Source organism: Perca flavescens, chromosome 5 (assembly GCF_004354835.1).
Source record: "Perca flavescens isolate YP-PL-M2 chromosome 5, PFLA_1.0, whole genome shotgun sequence".
In the NCBI taxonomy this organism is placed as follows: domain Eukaryota; kingdom Metazoa; phylum Chordata; class Actinopteri; order Perciformes; family Percidae; genus Perca; species Perca flavescens.
In genome coordinates, this window is record NC_041335.1 from 18877715 (window position 1) to 18896639 (window position 18925).

At 39.2% G+C, this 18925-nt stretch overlaps 2 protein-coding genes across 5 annotated transcripts in view; one reads left to right on the forward strand and one right to left on the reverse strand.

The window, feature by feature from the left end:
- The window catches only part of vps13a (vacuolar protein sorting 13 homolog A), a 42778-nt gene extending 35010 nt beyond the window's left edge, over nt 1–7768 (forward strand). For 2 of the 3 annotated variants that reach the window (XM_028578076.1, XM_028578077.1), the window contains 16 exons: nt 147–228; nt 327–396; nt 646–757; nt 917–1030; nt 1202–1347; nt 1432–1513; nt 1691–1804; nt 1968–2043; nt 2480–2643; nt 3214–3259; nt 3462–3585; nt 4017–4131; nt 6660–6745; nt 7074–7197; nt 7345–7419; nt 7691–7768. In XM_028578076.1, the coding sequence (XP_028433877.1) occupies nt 147–228; nt 327–396; nt 646–757; nt 917–1030; nt 1202–1347; nt 1432–1513; nt 1691–1804; nt 1968–2043; nt 2480–2643; nt 3214–3259; nt 3462–3585; nt 4017–4131; nt 6660–6745; nt 7074–7197; nt 7345–7419; nt 7691–7765 (1605 nt within the window). In that variant the 3' untranslated portion in view covers nt 7766–7768. Of the gene's footprint in view, nt 1–146; nt 229–326; nt 397–645; nt 758–916; nt 1031–1201; nt 1348–1431; nt 1514–1690; nt 1805–1967; nt 2044–2479; nt 2644–3213; nt 3260–3461; nt 3586–4016; nt 4132–5951; nt 6415–6659; nt 6746–7073; nt 7198–7344; nt 7420–7690 lie in introns of those variants that run through there. The other variant, XM_028578078.1, reaches the window with a different exon arrangement.
- Nucleotides 7769–8943: 1175 nt separating this feature from the next.
- gna14a (guanine nucleotide binding protein (G protein), alpha 14a) lies at nt 8944–17129 on the reverse strand. 2 transcript variants are annotated; one of them, XM_028578080.1, is made up of 7 exons: nt 16705–17129; nt 12324–12508; nt 11937–12091; nt 10824–10952; nt 10580–10709; nt 10328–10481; nt 8944–9763 (listed from the first exon to the last, which is right to left on the reverse strand). In XM_028578080.1, exons 1-7 carry the CDS (start codon nt 16823–16825, stop codon nt 9573–9575), a joined length of 1065 nt encoding a protein of 354 aa, XP_028433881.1. In that variant the 5' UTR covers nt 16826–17129; the 3' UTR covers nt 8944–9572. The 2 variants fall into 2 exon arrangements, with proteins under 2 accessions (XP_028433881.1, XP_028433882.1); XM_028578081.1 differs by lacking the exon at nt 16705–17129 and adding an exon at nt 16624–16701.
- Nucleotides 17130–18925: the final 1796 nt, after the last annotated feature.

The following is an 18925-nucleotide window of genomic DNA, read 5'->3' on the forward strand; positions in this document are numbered from 1 at the left end:
TAAATCCTAAGATTTAATATATCCATGTCAGTATTACAGTACAACAAGTCATCCAATTGCCTTCTTCAGCATTTGTTCATCAATGCATCTTGTCCTTAGTTTCCTTTTTTCTATTCACTTTAAGTATACATGCTTTCCTCCTACAGATCCAGAATCAGCTTTCAGGAGCCATCTTCCCCTATGTTTTCTACCCTGTAAAACTGCCAAAATCTATCACCATGGATTCAGGTCTGTTAACTCACTTTGTATGTCATGTTTAATTTTGTGTTAGGTGCTGCTTGGATGCAGTGTTTAAGTCTGTAATATGGTTTTTATTTTTATTACAGAACCCAAACCTCTAACTGATATCAGCATTGTTACCAGAACCGCAGGGCACTCTGATATCTCTCGCATCAAGTAATTGTTTTTCATTTGATTCTTCTCTCGCTTAACTGTTTGTTGTGATGTACTGTATACTGTGTGTGCTCTGTTTTACATCAATAGATTTTATACTTTTCTGATCTACTCCCTATAATCCCACTGCTCTGAAAACCATTTGTATTTTAAATGCTTTAAATGTTAGCCGCATTCTTGCATTCAATTCATAGATTAACTCTTTGCTCAGTTTTGCTCCTTAATGTTGATGGAAATGTCTATCCACCTCAGGTACTTCAAGGTGTTGATTCAGGAGATGGATCTAAAGCTCGATCTGGGCTTCCTCTACGCCATCCTTGACCTGTTCACACCTGAGAATGCCAGCATCATGAGCTCAGAACAGGTCAGATACTCGCATATCCAAAGACCGTTAACACACCCTGTGATTGTAACACAATCTGTGATACATTAGATTGATCTTCATTGACTTGAAGAGTCATTGAGATCCATTCTGACTTTTGTTTTCTGTGCCAGTTTAATTGTGCTTGTCTTATTCCTTTAGGTGCAACTGTTTGAGAAGGACATAGAGTATATAAAGACAGAACTAAACCATGTCTCTGCTGCTGACACCTCTCCTATCAGCCTCTATGAGTACTTCCACATTTCCCCCATCAAGGTTTGTACAGTATGTGTGAAAAAAAAAGTTCGGTATTTACTGTTGAAATGGGAAAAAACATAAATAGAACAACATCAAAATCAGTTTACAAGACACAGCTACATAGTACATTTCTGTTGTGAGTTTAACACCAGAAACAGCCACGCTTAGTCATGTTTTTTGAATTTGCAGCTGCACCTGAGTTTCTCTCTGAGTACGGGAGGAGACGACGGCCTTAAGGAGAAGCGAGATAAGGAGCTCATTCCTGTTCAGTCCCTCAACCTGCTGCTGAAGAGTATCGGCGCCACACTCACTGATGTGCAGGACATTGTCTTTAAGTATGAACGCATGTGAAGGCCCAAATAGAGGAAAAAAAAAAAGTGGAGTCCCTGCTACTTGACTAACTCTGTCACTGATTTCAGGTTGGCCTTCTTCGAGTTGACCTTCCAGTTTTGTACCACCCAGCAGCTACAATGGGAGGTCATCAGACATTATTCCAAGCAGGTAACACACATGCACAATGACACAGCCATAGTCACCCAGAATCTGCAGAAGTGTGTCATTTATTTATTTTTTTAGCCCTCAAGGCATTATGTATGAAAAATTGTGCAGAATGAAACCAAAACCAACCAAGGGCTGGCTACGACTCAGCTTACCAGTTTTTATATATGCATATTTCAGGCTATTAAACAGATGTATGTGCTGGTGCTGGGCCTGGATGTACTCGGAAATCCTTTTGGACTGATCAGAGGACTGTCGGAGGGAGTGGAAGCCTTCTTTTATGAGCCTTATCAGGTAGGATTGTAATACAAGTAATGACAACAGCAAAAATCAATGTTTAAAAATCAAGTTTAGTGCTCATTATTTAAGGGGAACATTTACATGACACTCTATCTTTAAATATATTGTAGGACTCCATAGATTGTGAACAGCTTTTAAAATTATTACAAATTTTCAGGGAGCCATCCAGGGGCCTGAGGAGTTTGTAGAAGGAATGGCTCTTGGGGTGAAGGCTTTGGTGGGAGGAGCTGTAGGTAAGTACAGGGCTCATATAAAAATTATATCCGTAAAACGTTGTCTGATCCCTTTAGGAGAAACCTAAACAAGATCTCTGTGGTATAAAGATACATAAACACTTTATTCCTCCTTTTGTTGTGTTTTAGTTTTGGTTGCTTTATTCAGAACTTTGTTATTTTAACAAATATGAAACCTAAGATTTCTCACAACTGTGTCTACATTCAAAAGTAAACTGAAAACTTCCCTGTATTCTCAGGCTTTTGACTAGTTATTTTACCTGTTATGAAATGTGCTGTATAAATTAAATTGCCTTGCCGTATGAAGAGAAGATGAAGCGACAGTGGAATAACACAAAAACATAGTGACAGTTTCTCCCACAAAAAGACTTAGACATAGAAGAACTAGACATATTAAAGAACGTAGTAACTATAAAGATTCATATCTGCCTTCCAGGGGGAATAGCAGGTGCGGCCTCCAGGATCACAGGTGCAATGGCAAAGGGTGTTGCTGCCATGACGATGGATGAGGAATACCAGCAGAAGAGACGAGAAGCTATGAACAAACAACCCAGTGGCCTAAGAGAGGGGCTGACCAGGGGTGGAAAGGGATTAGTGTCTGTACGTAATCAAATTTGTGTTAAAGCTTTAGTGCGTAACGTTTTGATATTATTGAACGTCAGTTACATTCAAGCCGTTGCCAAATGAGTTGCTACAAAGCTAATTAAGACTATCAGCTCCACACAACTCTCTCAGTATGGCGTCCGGTGACTTTCCCGAGTAGAAGCTCGAGTGAAAATACTTACCTCTTCTGAAGAGTCCATCATGGTTTTTTTAATCCTCCATGTCCTCCTTGGCTACTAGCAACTGCGCGGAGGAGGGGTGGGGTTGCGTGCGCTATCACGGAAGGCCGTATCATGTGGATCCGCCGACATTTGTTGTTGTCATTACTTAGAATTCCTCATGGGGGCAACAGAAACTATAACATTAATCAGAAAATATACTTTTGACACAAGGCTGATGTTATAAATTCTAAGAATGTACAATAATGACCTTTATGTTGCAGCTCTCATTTAATCATTTAACAGATTAACTAGTAAGAATAAAAATGTAGATCTGCCACGGCCTGGAAGAGGGTGTGCCATAATGAATACGTTGCTGCTACTTGCTAATGTTGGGTTTTCCTTTCAGGGTTTTGTCAGTGGGATCACAGGGATTGTTACCAAACCTATTAAAGGTATGTTGAATTGGACTCTCATATAGATTAGAACAGTGATAACATAGTGTGCTGAAATGAAAATTGAATGGCCAAAATAATGGCATAAAATCTAAATATTGGTACTGTGTTACTGTGGATTCTGTCCTGTTTGTGGAACATCATACATTGCCAGCTCTGTTTTTATCAGTTTTCATAAATGTAATGATGTGTTATTTTGCAGGAGCCCAGAAGGAGGGTGCAGCAGGCTTTTTTAAAGGTGTTGGGAAAGGTCTGGTTGGTGCAGTAGCCAGACCTACAGGTGGCATCATTGACATGGCCAGCAGTACTTTCCAAGGGATCAAGAGGTTTGTTCATTTCTGTGTGTGTGCATGTATCCATTGATCTGCTACAGTGTATATATATTATATATGCCAGTGTATATTTGCTAGTTTTAGAACATATAATAATGTGGCTTAGTGGTGGGATCACAGGGGTGTTTAGAGAGAATGTACAACTTGCATAGTATAAGTAAGAAGATAATTTGTGGCATAATGGTTTTCAGAAATACATTTTAAGTAGTTGCACAAAGAAAAAACGTCTTTTTATTACAGCTGGTCATTGGGCCATGGCAGAAGTTATTTAGGTCTGTGTTTGTATGCACATGTGAAGGTTTGCGTGCCATAGACAAACTGTGTGTATGCACAGTTATGCAGTAACATTATCTATCCCCGTTTTGTGTGTGTTCATAAGGAAGCTGCGTCTCAAACTGTATTTGTGTGTCTTGTCTCATTTTCAGGGCAGCAGAGACTACACAAGATGTTGCCTCTCTGCGTCCTCCTCGCTTCATCCACGAGGATGGCGTCATACGACCATATAAGGAGAGGGAGGGCATCGGCAGTCAGATGCTCCAGGTACAACAAAAATATCATCAGCTCTCCACCGTCAGACCTGGGCAACAGTTAGTTAAAGTTCTTTATTTAACTGAGATGAGGAAACCTCATACACTTTAATACAACAAAATAGTTGACAGTAAGTTAAGTGATGCATCGGTTATGCACTCTAAACAATTTGCCCAGCTTTGCTAGTTGTGTGTGTGTGTGTGTGTGTGTGTGTGTGTGTGTGTGTGTGTGTGTGTGTGTGTGTGTGTGTGTGTGTGTGTGTGTGTGTGTGTGTGTGTGTGTGTGTGTGTGTGTGTGTGTGTGTGTACATGTATATGCATTGGAATTCTTTTTTTTGTTTTTTTTTCTTTCTTTAAATCATCCTCCCGTTAGTCTGCTTTTAATTATTTTGAAACTCATTTTGGCAATGTTATTGGCCTTTTCTGTTTATAGATTGTTATGACCTGGCTCTAAGGACACAGCAGAGGCTGTCACAAGATCCTTAGAGCGCTCAATTTTCAGTGATTAATTCACCACTGTGGCTGTTTTGTGTTTTACGAATATAAAATAACACATTTGCAACCAAATTAAATAAGCAAAAGTAGAAAAAACTCTGAGAACACCTTCAGTTCCAAAGCAAAGATTTACTGGGACATTTGGTGTTCATTCACTTATTAATAGGGAGAAATATATTATGTAGTTTACTGCAGCAGGGCTTCTGTGCAGTGTAGCTACATCCTCTGCTCCATACCATTACTCAAATAACATCATGTTTGTAGTATGTGGTTAGTGTCTTGTGATGTGTTGCGTTGATTTTGTTTTGTTATGCAACATCTGAATGCAAGTATATTGTCTTTTAAGGTTTAAGCTAAAATAACTCAAGCAGCCATTTGGCTAAACTGACAGTATAGTTAACAGCACATTAAGCTGAATGTAGTTCAGAGCCGCTTTGTCGGTAGAACGGTTTCTCATATTTGTAGATTTTAGTGTAGTTTCAGTTCTGCTTCATTTAAGCTATGAGCTTTAAACTATGGGTCACTTTTTTTGTGTTGACGTTGTGTAGCAGTCGTCCTGGATGGAGTGGGTTGAAGTTTCTGCTTATGAGTCTCAGGTCAGAGCTACACTGTTTGGCTAATAGTAAAGATTTACAGATAGGTGACAAATTAAAGTGCCTCAGGCAGGTTTTGGGCCTCAGGGAGCCTCCAGAACAGCTTTAAGGCTTCTTTTTTTAAGGATTCTACAAATATCTACTGGAGGGATATAACTTAATTTGGTGTTTTGACGATGGTGGCGGAGAGCGTGCTCCAAGACATCAGTTTGGTCGAGATCTGGTGACTGTGAAGGCCATAGCTATGATTGACATTTTCATTCTCATCATACCATTCAGTGACCCCCCCCACCACATGCTTGTTTCTTTCATCATTTCATTCAGGTTTTTCCTTTAATTTGTCACCCATCTGTATCACCATCTTTAGACCTATATGCTAGTTTTGTGTGTATGTTGATGTTAGTGGTAATGATAGATTATTTTCCCTTATGCCAAATTAAGACTAATGACAGAAGTAGGACACATGCTTGTGTTTTATGTTTCTGTTGTAGCTGGTTAAATAGGCTTTGAATAAATTGTGACTGAATGTAAATTTACTTCACATTTCGGGTGGGAAAGTTTTGACAGCAAAGCAGATGGACAGCAGCAAACCTAACTGGTATTTAGGCAAAAAAAAAACATAGGATAAAAATATAGGATACTTACAACAGAATTATTCTTTGATAGAGAAGAGACGAGGCCAAACCCACTCTCCCCTTGTTCTCTCTGCTCTGATCTTGATTCTTCTCTCTTGTCATGTCCACAGAGGAGATTGGCCTACAGTGAATGGCGTAGAACTGGCTCTGAGGATGAGGGGGATGAGGAAAACTAGAAGTGACAGCTGTAGTGTAGCAGTAGTGCTTTGTTTGTACTGGAGGTCAAGTTGGATTCAAGTTCACCTTTGGAAGATTTAAACAAATCAAAGAAATGTCTCTTAAAGAGTGTGTTTTTATGTATGTTGGTTTTTTAGATGTTTATTAACTTGATTTGTATTTTCTTTATTTTTTGAGTTCTTTATCATTTATCACTTTTTTTTTTAACTTACACAATCCTTTTCTCACAAGCAAACCTTTCTTATCATTGTTTAGATATTTATTCATTGTAAAAAGAAACTCATCATAGAGATGTGTCTACATCTTCATCACTTAGTTTGTTTAATCATTCTATCATTCACTGCCAATATTCACTGCCCTCTTGTTCTCAATAAAATGTTTACGTTTATCTTTCTACCTGCCATTGTCTTTGTCTTTGTTCCATTGCATCCTTCCTCACCAATACAATTATTTGTTGACTGTTTTGCAGAGGACCGTGGACGCTCATGCTTATTTACAGTATGCAGTTGTTTGAAAATGTTTTGAACACACTTGTATATAAATTGTCATTAGCATTCTTGTTTTAGTCTAATTCAGACATTGAGTTGGTTTTTTGTCATGCTGTTTAAATATTGACCCACTTTCTTTCTCTCTGTCTTCAGAAAATTGAGAATGGGCGATTTGCCAAGTACCGATACTTTGCTCATGCCAAGGTCAATGACTCCGACTTCCTCATGATCACCAAGAGGTGAGAGTGTTTTCGGCATCTGATTTGACTGCTTGCTCCTATTCAAGATAGGGTTGGGTTTGAGATGAGCATTACATTATGTTTTCCTATCATGTTCACAAACACCCATGAGCATCAGTATATCCCAGATCATCTTTACTGTATGTTTTTTATTCCAGTGTAAACCTTATTGTGCTTTTGTAAATGGAATATAATATTTCTGTGCTCTTTAGTAAAAGCTGCTAAAATAAATCGCTCAAACAGTATACTGTATCCTTTACCGATGGAGTCCTCAAAGGAGATAGCCGTTGCTTTTGTCTAACCCTTTTTTATGTGGTTTCTTTTCCAGGGGAATATTTTTTGTGACCAAAGGCACATTTGGCCAGCTGACCTGTGAATGGCAGTATCTGTTTGAAGAGTTCACCAAGGATCCAATGATTGTAGAGGACCGCCGACTTCGCATTGAGGCCAAGGTACAAAAGCAAACTCTTGCACATCAGACGCTTGTTTTTTTCCCCCCAAGGACTTCACTTCATTATTATTATTTTTTATTAATAAGCAGGTTTTAAACAATTATTTAGCAAATTATTGCACCAAATGTGTTGTCTTGTGTACTGCAGGAGAGAGTGAAGTCTGTCTTCCATGCCAAGGAGTTTGGAAAGATCATAAACTTCAAAACTCCCGAGATAGCCAAGGTATGTTGACTATTTGCACTATAAGATGCTCCTATATATCTTTTATATAGATTATAGAGATACATTTTTTTTATTGTTAATTTGTTAAATAAATACCTGACTGTTATCAGCTGTCTATATATCATCACACTTGTTTTAATCCCATTTGTTTTACTCAAACTCATGTTTCCTTGAGTCATCCTTGCCGAAGTTACTGTTTGTGTCAAACCTGCAGTCACAGGAAATAGTTGTACATAAATGAGTTGTAACTTTTGGTTTTATTTCTTTTCAGTGGGTTCTTGACAGATTGGACGATGCAAGAGAGAGTTTACCCAAATACGGACTCGTCAAGAGGAGCGAGAAATGATTTAAAAAAAAAACACACACTCACAGTCTGTGTGTGTCAGTGCCTTTGTTCTTTACTGCATGCTACTTTGGTTTACCTCCATGTGTGAGTCGTGGGAAACGAGGATGTATGTGGACTGCGTGAGTAGTGTGTATGTATGCATGCTTACAAAAGTGCTATAAATGGACCGCTGACATTATTTTACCACAGATGCACTGAATGCACTGTCTTCACTCTGATTGAGGTCATCCTTTCACACACACACACACACAATTGATTTTTAATCATTTATTTTATGAAAACTAACGCAAAGTCTTGAGTTTACAAATGCATCTTATCACTATCTGCTTGGGTCTGAAATGCTGGTGAAAGTGGATAATTTTTCTAGACCTTAGTGTGCCATACTCAAACACACACTCACACACTCACACACGCGCACACGTTGAGTCACTAATTCCGTTTAACTTTTATTGAACATATTTCAAGTTGTGTTTAGCTGTAGAAGCTACACTGTTAAGGTACAACAGCTAGTAAGAGACATGGTAGAAAACAGCTTGAATAACAGTGATGCCAAATCAACCATAGTTGTTGTAGCACATTTTATCTTGTACACTGTTTATTTCACAGGATTATATAAAAGGGAAACTATTTAAAATTGTACTTTTACTCTCACTTACTTTCCTTTTCTCCTTTTTTTTTTTTTTACATCTCTGCAAGAGGAAGACTGTTCAGTGTGTGATTTAGAGTCGCATGTTATTTTTATACCGTACTGACATGTCAATATGCTGTATATCGATCGACTATAGTATCCTATCTGTATATATCCATCCTCACACAATAGTCTGTATTATGGCGCTACAGATTATAATTTTGTGATTTTTATGTTTTTATACCACACATATGCAATGCCAACTATGTTGATGAATTATGCAGAGACAAGAATGTTTAAAAGAAATGAATGCTAATTATTAACAGCTGCTGTTTACTCTGATGTATATTTTAAAGACTTGCTTTTGGGTTGGGGTGCATTGCAGATTAATACAACAAAATATTTCTGTTGGTATTTATGTTTGTATTCAAATAAAATGTGTTTCAAATGTATCTCTTGTACGCAGAAAATCTCAACCACACAAAGTGCACTCTTTATTAAGTAACTATAAATGTTTATTTAAAATTACCATAAATATAATTTCTCCTGAGAAGTAACAGTTGAGTGAAGTTTTCCAAAGCACAATTTGGACTATTTACATCTAAACAAACTCAGTGGTTGTGCTGACTGTCCCAAATAAATAAGGCACTTGCAGGCAAAAGCAAAAGCAGCCTCGGTGTTAGAAAACAATTACACAATATTAAATCAAAACTCAGGACTAAAGGGGCTCTCGCAGCAATTGCATCAGCAAAAATTGTATATTTGGATCCTATTTATATTATTATATTAGATAACTGTATTTCAAAAGTAGTAAAATAAGTAGCCCACACAATAGGTCAATGATACTACTTCACACTAATTTTCACATTCTTCCACTGCAAAGTATCATTTCTTCAACACATTTCTATAAAGACTGAAATGTAAACTACAGTACACAAAACCCACAAACTGCATTTCAGACACAACCTACAGAAACAGTTTGGGTATGTCGGTTACATGTTCATAGTTTTACAGGCACAAACAGAAAATATTTAAACCTTTGGATTAAAGAAACCATAAATCTTTTCAGTGGATGTAATTGTTCTCTGTTTAGATAGCCAAGTAAAAAGCACTGTAAAGTTTTGTTTTATGTAATTCTCCTATCTTGGCTCTCCTCATGTCTGTCCCTCCTACTCCTCTTTACACCAGATTGAACTCCTTCAGGTTGTGTCTGAGGATGGTGTCTTTGACGGCCACAAAGACGAAGCGGATGTTTTCTGTGTCCGTGGCACAGGTAAAGTGAGGGTACATCGTCTTGCCCTTGTCGGGGTTTTGTTCTTGATACATTTTCAGGATGAATTCTTGAGCTGCGGTCGCATCCTGCTCAGGTCCTGCAATTCAGGGTTGATATTATTTTAATATGTTTTAAGTAAATTCAACATTGAAACTATTTGCATTAGTTGTTTAAGATAAAAAAAAAATTGGTCAAGCCTGTTCTCTAAAGATTAACAAATATGAGATGTATGATAATATGATGGAAGTGTTACAAATGTTTCTCAGCGCACAACGTATCTTGGTGTGTTGGAGGGTTGCTAGTCTTTGAAGTACAGATTTTCAGTGTTGTGTATGCCACTTTTTCTACTTCTACAGCAGCTTGCTACAACAGGGCTGCAATAGATTCTTCCTTTGTGAGGGTTACAATGTTCAGTTTTTGTTAATATGTTGAAAATGATCGTAAAGTTTATGATCATTTTGGAGGATGTAGTTTGTGGTGTCGCTGAATTGTACTGCATTATACAGAGATGATTATTTAGCCTGCCCTCATTGATATACAAAAGAATAGAAATGCCTGTCAGTTACAGGACTGTTGTTTTGGACTGCATTAGTTTTAGCTAGGTGTTCTTAATGTACTGGCAACTGACTTGTACATCACAAGCACAAACAAACTAACCAACCTGTGAATTCAGGGAAGTAGGTGGCTATATGAGAGTACTTGATCTTCTCCTGGAGGATGTCAGTCTTGTTCAGGAAAAGTATGACAGAGGAGCGCTGGAACCAGGGATAGGTTATGATGGTTTTGAACAGGGCCTTGCTCTCCTCCATGCGGTTCTGAAATGAAAATTGCAGCATAGAAAGAGGCAACAATAAAGACGCGTTTTACAGGGTCAGAGTCTGGAACGTGATCTGCTGTTGAGCTGTATTCTCACCTCGTCGTCGCACTCAGCCAGGACTTGGTCGTACTCGCTGAGCGCCACCAGGAAGATGATGGAGGTGACGTTCTCAAAGCAGTGGATCCACTTCCTCCTCTCTGACCTCTGACCCCCCACATCCACCATCCTGCCATAACAGCCAACGACAACAGAAAAGGTATGCAACGTTACCTGTGATGCCTCCTGTTCCAATTCAACATACATAAGCCGTTACCTGCTATACTGGTATGCTATATTTCACCTAAAGATGGCATTCTCCATGTCAAAGGGGTATTCGATGATACCCGTGGTTGGCACTCGCACTCTAAGGATATCCTGCAGGTCAGGTATATAAGAGGGTTGTGAAATTCGATCCAGTTCGGTAAAATAGCTGGAAAAAAAGGAGGAGAAACAAGGAGAGGAAATGTAAAGGAAAACAACAGGATTGGAGAGATTCTGTGGCTATTTAAACAGGTAGAAAGAGACCATAACATGAAGTGATGTGATCATAAGAGTAAATATCAGAATGAATGCATATACTTGTGGATTGCCTGCAGTTATCTGTGCATCGTCACCTAGGTAAGCATTGGTATTGAATGTGTGACTGTTAGTGAGACATAGAGTGGGAGATGAAACCATTGGGAAAGAGTTTTGCTTTAGTAGAGTAAAATACTACAATTGCAGTGTATTGTAGTACACACTGCATTTGCATAGCTAAAGATGGCAACTACAAGCTAAAAACAGTTGCTTTTCTTTTCCTTTTTTATTTGGATCATCAGTAGCTTCACAAAAACTAGAACGCTGCTTACTGTGCTCCAAGGCTGCAACACAACAAGTGCCTGGCCACTACGGAAACCAAAACTTGCGCATGTTAAATTTGGAACCCATGATCAGATTTTAAACCAAATCCTCCAAACGATTCCAATAAAGAAACGATTCCGATGGAATCGTAATTTTTGAAACGATTCCAAGTAGGAATCAGTTCTCGATGCCCAACCCTACACAGGAATCAGCATAAAGAATACCCACCATGTGTACTTCTGAATTAAAGGTAAATTCTCTGCAGGTTGCTAAAACCCTCAAATATACAGGAAACCGTAGCAAGCACATAACCTCAGTGTCTTCAAAGGTAGCTACAGCCCTGCTTATCATAGTGCCATCCGATTCAATTCTTTATTCATGGAGACTGTCGGAGAGGTGTTGAACGGACCTGTTTAGTATTTCTAGACCTTATTCTTTGGCGTTGAGTCATTCATTTGTTCCTGTTATTTTGTCTACCTTCTGTAATATCTGTGGTAACTATTTGTCAGAGCTGAAGAGAGAAGAATCTCTGTGTGCATGTTTATTGAGTTACAAGTTGTTGTCTAATGCTCACTATTTGGTGGAGTCGGACAGCTGGAATTCCCTGCGTCGGTCGTAGCACTCCTGTATCCCTGCGTCATCCCACAGACTCCTGAGGGCCACCACGAGGCTTTGATCTAACTCCTCCACCTTATCCACTTCCACCTCCAGGACTGAGTTTGCATGGCGCTATAGACACACAGACAGATGCTTTTTGAGTTTACCAAATGATAAGACTTACAGCTGAGGACACCACGCATGTGGGGTGAGAATAGTTTAAAAGATGCTAACCAAAGACAACAATGAGCGCATAGAAATTTGGCGAAAATGAAGCAAACGTAACCTGGACTCCAGAGTCAAAAAAAGCTCTCACTGATAACAGAAGGAGCAGACCCAGTTTGACCTTGTGTCTGTACAATACCTGGTTCTGGGGATCAGCCAAAGATATACTGAGGGCCTCCATGGCTCGGGTTATGGCCTGCATGGACAGGAAGATGTTCTGGTAGACCAGTTTAGCGTAGCTCTTCTTGTCCTCATCCGTGTATCCTCCTCCATGGATAATCCTCATTTGTTTGATAAAGGTACTCTTTCCACTCTCTCCAGTACCTGTTGGATACAGTGAGGGTTAAATCCAATTATTTAGTTTTACACTCATTTGTCTGTTTCTGTGTAGCTTGTTACTAAGAGTCCGGTTGAAGTCTTCCATGAGCAGTTTGTGTTGGGACACATACCAACTTTTCTACTGACAGTCAAACAAACAGGAACACACTGTAGTTAAAACACCGGTCCACTACATTGAAGGACAATAAATTCTAAATGCACTGACTCAACATGTTCACTATCATCATAGTTACATAAAATAAAGTCATAACATCACAGTTTAAAACACACACCCACACCCACACCCACACAGAGTCCTCTTTAGTTCTTACAGCACAAGCTCCTAATTTCATGAATCTATTTGTTTAACAAATGTGTGTTTGTCACCAGACCAGAATATTGGAAATTGCTGTGTGTTAAAGCTCTGTGATGACTGAGTGATACCAGCAGTGTTCTGGTTTCCTGTTTGTTTTGCATGGCATCATGAATACCTGAGTCTTTACATCTTAGCAAACAAGGCTTAGACAAATTGTTTGTATTTGAATGCACCTTGTTTACAAGTCAAGTTTCTTGGAGATGACGGGGGTTTGGGAAAGACAGGCAGGTAAACACTGAGATGGAAGCAAATTGTTGAGAGAGAGAGACAGAGAGATTTAAATGAGCTCAGAAGCCTCACTCTTTTATCTCTGTATGCATATGCGTCTTTTTTTTTTTGGTCTCTTGTAGGATTCATGTACGGTTATTAAGTTTATTATTATTGTGACAGGTCTGTCTTTAATGTGGAATTTGATGTAGTAATTTCCGTGGCTCTGGAGCAGATCTGAGCTGTTCATTAGTATTCAAAGAAAAAAGCATCTGCATGGACTCTATTATTCCTCTGTATGTCAATATCATGACTGATTATTCAATAATGTGATGATTAACAATTGCTAAATCAACTTACTTATGCTATAAAAAGTCGTACAGAAGTTGTACACAAAACTCATGTAAAAAAAAGCAACCAGTGTTATGTGTGCACATTTCTAAACTGAGCTCTTTGCATTTGTTAGGCTGTAATATGCTACTCCTTTTTACCTGATGAATGAATATTGAATATCAGTCAATTTCTTTTTTTTATCTCTGAAAGTTCTCCCTCAGTGGAAACAAATAGCTCCAATAAAATTCAAATGAATAAATAAAATGTGATTGCTGAATGACTTGCAGTACAAATACTGTTTGAATTAAATTATTTGAAATGCTTAAAGGGGCATGCCACCAATAAAATAATCTGTATCTGTCATAAAGACTATAGTCTATATTCTTGACATTCCACCTCCGGGATTGCTCCGGTGCCGCATGAAATTCCGCCGGATGCATGTATTTTCGCCGATGTCCGTTTCCTTCTGCTTTCTTTGTGTTGGAATTTTAAACTCTGGTGGATTTATGAAGACTATGGTTAACTGCTCCTCAGATCTCTGCAGGGTAAATCCAGACAGCTAGCTAGACTATCTGTCCAATCTGAGTTTTCTCTCGCACGACTATTTTACAGCGGCTCCATGCGGAGCTTAGCGCCACCCACGATGATTGTGATTAGTTTAAAGAAATGCCAATAAACCAGAGCACATTTTTCTCCCATCCCAGAATGCTGTGTGGAGTAACCAGACCCTCCTCCGCTCCGCAGCGTGTGGATGGTCTGGCAAAGCGAGACTATAGGAAGTACAACTCAGCCTGTGTAAACTGTCACGTGTGAGAATCTTTGAATCATCTCTACGCACGCACGCACACACACACACACACACACACACACACACACACACACACACACACACACACACACACACACACACACACACACACACACACACACACACACACACAGTGAATGAATGTGGCGTTAATGTCGCCAAGATAAGATCTACTATTATCTGTCACACTCTGCCTTTTTAGTTTTGTTTAGTTTTTTGGCAGCTGAAACTAACATGGCTTGGGAGTCTTTGGAGGAAAATGTAGAGCACAAAAGAAATCAAATTGATTTAGTTTGAACTGTATGGCAGCCATCACACAAAAACAACCCCTTATATATGTAAATTATATATACATTTTGTCAATGTACTCTATATTTGCATACTATATTCCTCTGTTACAGTTTAACAAATTATGTCATACATTTACTGTACATTCCATTTTCAAATTTCTCAGCTGTTTCAGTAGGCTTTATTTCTTCTCAGGCACAATTAAAACCGCAAAACATAAAAACAGTTGCATAATAGACTGCTAAACTAGGTTGCAAACGAGAAATTCATATTTCATAAATCTCAATCCACTTTATTCCTTTTTCCCCATGTTTTGTAAACTAATTCTTTTTTTTCTCGTCATGAACCGTGACCGTTCTTGTTTTCTGTTCCCATTGTGGGTTTTTATGTTTGTTGCTTGAATGCGTTTTTGTTTGTTTATATTGAATATAGATACATCTATTCAAATGTACATGCCTACATGGTAGTCTGTATAAAGGCTTATAAAATGCTTGATTCCTTCTTTCTTTCTGTTTTTCTAATGACATGCAGGTGCAGTATAGAGCGGTGTTGACACATGTTCATTGTCCCACAGCTTTGCAAGTCTGGTGACTGAATGGACAGAAGAGGAAGAATGTGTACGTGTTGATCTTTCTTCCTGCTCCACTCCCATTTGTGCTCTCCAGAGACCTGACTGTGACCATCCTAATGAAATCCACTGAGAGCTCTGAGTCACTCAGGTAAATAAATGTTCAAAAGTACTTCCCAAATGCCAAAGATTACAGATTACTTGGTACTTTTGCTTATATTGCTTATAATACTTACCTGCGTTACCTGGAAAATCTAAATGATCTAAAGGGTAAGGGTTGGGTACAAAGAGACCTTCTCCATCAGTGGTTCATGGGTGATACCCTTCAGTGAGCCAAAAAAAATTCTTGGGGCTAAATTGGGTCTAGCCTTGTCTAAGAGAGCAGTGAAGGCAAACCTAGGGCTCATGTCCTGCTCATGACTGGATTTGCATGACTTTTGCATGAGGTGTGCCCGCAGCAGCTAGCTATGGCTTTCTAACACATCACTGACACCACACAAACCTGTGTCCAAGCCTTAATCCCTTTCTCAACCAGAATCAGACATTCAGAAGTGTCCTCGAGCAAGTCCATGAACTCATACCAAGAAGTGAGCTGTGTGCCCCTCCACTGTGACAAGTGAAAAACTTATATGTATGACCATCAGAAGCTTCACATTATTGATTTCTCTATCTCTATAAAATACCCCACAAACAACCATGAAGCGTTACCACTCCCCTGAAAAAACCCCAGTTAGGTTTACTCATGCTGTCTATCAGCTGTACTGATAATTGACATCTCATTCATATATTCCTCTCACTAATGTTTTCTTTACTCCCTTTAATGGTGGGATGAGGCTGGAGTTGATCTCAACAGAGGGAGAGAAAACGCCCACATGTCTCCAGTCCATCATGGAGCAAACAGAAATCCCCCAACGCACAGCTCTCTGAGGGAATTTAGCTGGAAATGAACGCGCTGTCAGTTTCGGTTACTATGGACATTCTGACTGGAAACGAGCTAACGTTACACAAAACATAAAAGCATCTTAAACTGTCAAATCTCTCTCCGCATGTGACTGTTTTCTGTATTTCTTTGGCAGGTGGGAACTAAATGATTCCAAAAGACTAAATTAGTCAAGCTTGCAAAACTCCATGGTGCGTAAAATCAATGGCACGACTATGGCCTTGGGCCTACCCGTGACTTTAACCTTTGATGCACAGTCACATCTATCCAACCCATTAAACATCTTAACGTATAGAGAATGGCTATATTACCTTATAAAGTGTTTATTCCTACATTATAAAATGCATTATAATTAAAATACAGTTTAGTCGACAGGCTGCTGAGTGCTGTCTCACCTGCCACGATCTCTGCATGTCCAGGTGTGGTCAGGAAGCAGTAAAGTATTCCATCAGAGGAACATTTTTAAGAGCTTTTAAAGATTATTTTATGGCATTTGGGCCGAAAAGGCGCCGAAAATATAAAGATGAATGTACGCGCCAATGGGTTTCATCCCATTATGATCATGTTTTCAATTTATAATTTACCCCAGAGTGTCACTTACCTTGGACTAAGCTACGTGTGAGGGATTTAAGACAATCTGCGGCTGTGTAAAGCCAAGTAACCCTCCAGGTTCGATGCTCACCTAACAGCAGCAGCTTCAGCTCCCTGCGGGAGTCCTTCTTGTCTCTCCGCAGCTGCTTCTCGATCTCCTCGTTGATCCTCTGGTTCTCCTTCTCCTCCGCCGACACACAACATCCAGCCATCGTTCCCACTGACCAGCTCGCTCACCAATGAGCCCTCGGCTGTCGACGTGAAAATGCTGAAGGCTGTGAATGTGTCCGCACCGTCTTTTTCTCTCGCTCCCCTCTCTTACTTCACAAAGTCAGTGGGAAAAGACGCAGAGCATCTTTGAAAGTGACGCCTTCTTCTTCCTCTAAAGTGGGGAAAGCAGTTTATTGACTAAGATAAGGAGGTGACTATACGTTTTTTGAATAGCCTATATTGAATATGTCGCGGCTAAAACAGAAAATCTTTCTTTTAAAGGGAAATCCAGATATCTTTTTTTTTTTTTTTTTCTTCTTCGGGTATTAAAGGAGTTGACCCTATTTGATAAGGTGCTGCGGTTGGTCTGAAGCAGAAGGACACTTGTTGAACTTTATCCTGCCGGCTCGGGAGGGCGTGGCACTGGCTGCAAATAGAAAGAGATAAATGGGAAGTCCACATCCACTGCAAGCAGACTGTGTTGTCTTTACCGCACAGAGATGACTGTGACATGGTGAGAACTAACAATGCTAGAGTAGGGCCATATGCGTTAATCGAAGAAAGCTGCAAAATTATTTGCCCAAAAGCCTATACAAGTAAAAGCCATATAGGCCTGACTTAGATAACCTGAATTGTAGTTGCAAGGAGCTTTCTTGGCAAATATGTATACATCAGAAATGTATTACAAAGGAGTTCAGGACGTGGAACATCCTCCAGAGTTTCACAGCACTACAGGGAGAGGAGAAGTAAAGTATCCATTCAGTGCGTCCTCCGACACTGCCATGTCTCCTAATGGCCCCTAGGGGTCAGAAAGGCCAACTGTGAGTGAGTGTTTGAGTTTTACCCTGGGTTCATGGGAAACGTTGCGTTTACAATCTTGTGGGAGGACAACGGAGAGCAAATCCAGGAGTTCACAGTTTTGGTTCATAGTTTGAGCAGTAGTGTTACAGTCTGATAATGCACTGAGATGGTAACACAAATGGGTCAGTGGAGTGAACGGGAGTGTCACCGGCGATCAGAAGTCATTATCATGATTAAAACACTCAAAAGAGAGAAAACAAAATAACTAGGAGAGGAAATTATGTATATGTATTGATATTTATGGAAATATCAAATGAAAGATAAGAAGATACGTTTACAACTATTACAGATAAATACAATGTATGAAATAAAAATGTTCTTTCTCTTATAAAATAGTCTAGAAAGAAGATGCACAAATCATTAAATAGTGGTTGTGAACCTTGAGTCACCTTCTTAAATCCACACAATAGAATACTTGAAAAGTGTGTGTGTGTGTGTGTGTGTGTGTGTGTGTGTGTGTGTGTGTGTGTGTGTGAGTGTGTGAGTGTGTGAGTGTGTGAGTGTGTGTGTGTGTGTGTGTGTGTGTGTGTGTGTGTGTGTGTGTGTGTGTGTGTGTGTGTGAGAGTGTGTGAGTGTGTGAGTGTGTGAGTGTGTGAGAGAGAGAGAGAGAGAGAGAGAGAGAGAGAGAGAGAGAGAGAGAGAGAGATGTACATACATGAATTATTATTTTTGAGTAATGGGTACAGCTAACATTGACAAAATAACCACAAGCAGTCTTTAGGCTTTTTTTTGTGCAGGTTACTCTCTGTTTATCCACACTTGTGTCCTCTTTTTGAACAACATTTTAGAACAGTCCAACCTACTCTGTATCATCATGATTGCAACAAGAACATTTACAAAAACAGAAAGACTGAACACATTGTATCAGCAGGAACAGTGAAGTACAATGATGTCACTTTTCTATTGAGTTGATCAGGGAGGATATGTCGGCTGCTGTATTTATGTCAATACAATACCTCTACTACCATTTTCAATGGAGAATATGACCATTTGTTTTGTGGGAGAGATAATTTACAATGTTAACAATCAATCCTTCAAGGATATAAAAAGCAGTGGATTTTATGAAATGTGATGAATTTTCTTGGACGTGTTTCTGTGATTTACCCTCATAAGTCTTACATCTACACCAACTTCACCAATTTATAGTGGTGTTAGGAGTTTAAACCAGGAAGTAAACAAAGTCAGCCAGACAAGCTAAATTTTCCTATCTTTTTTTTAAAGTGTTTTGTTGTCTCTCTTTT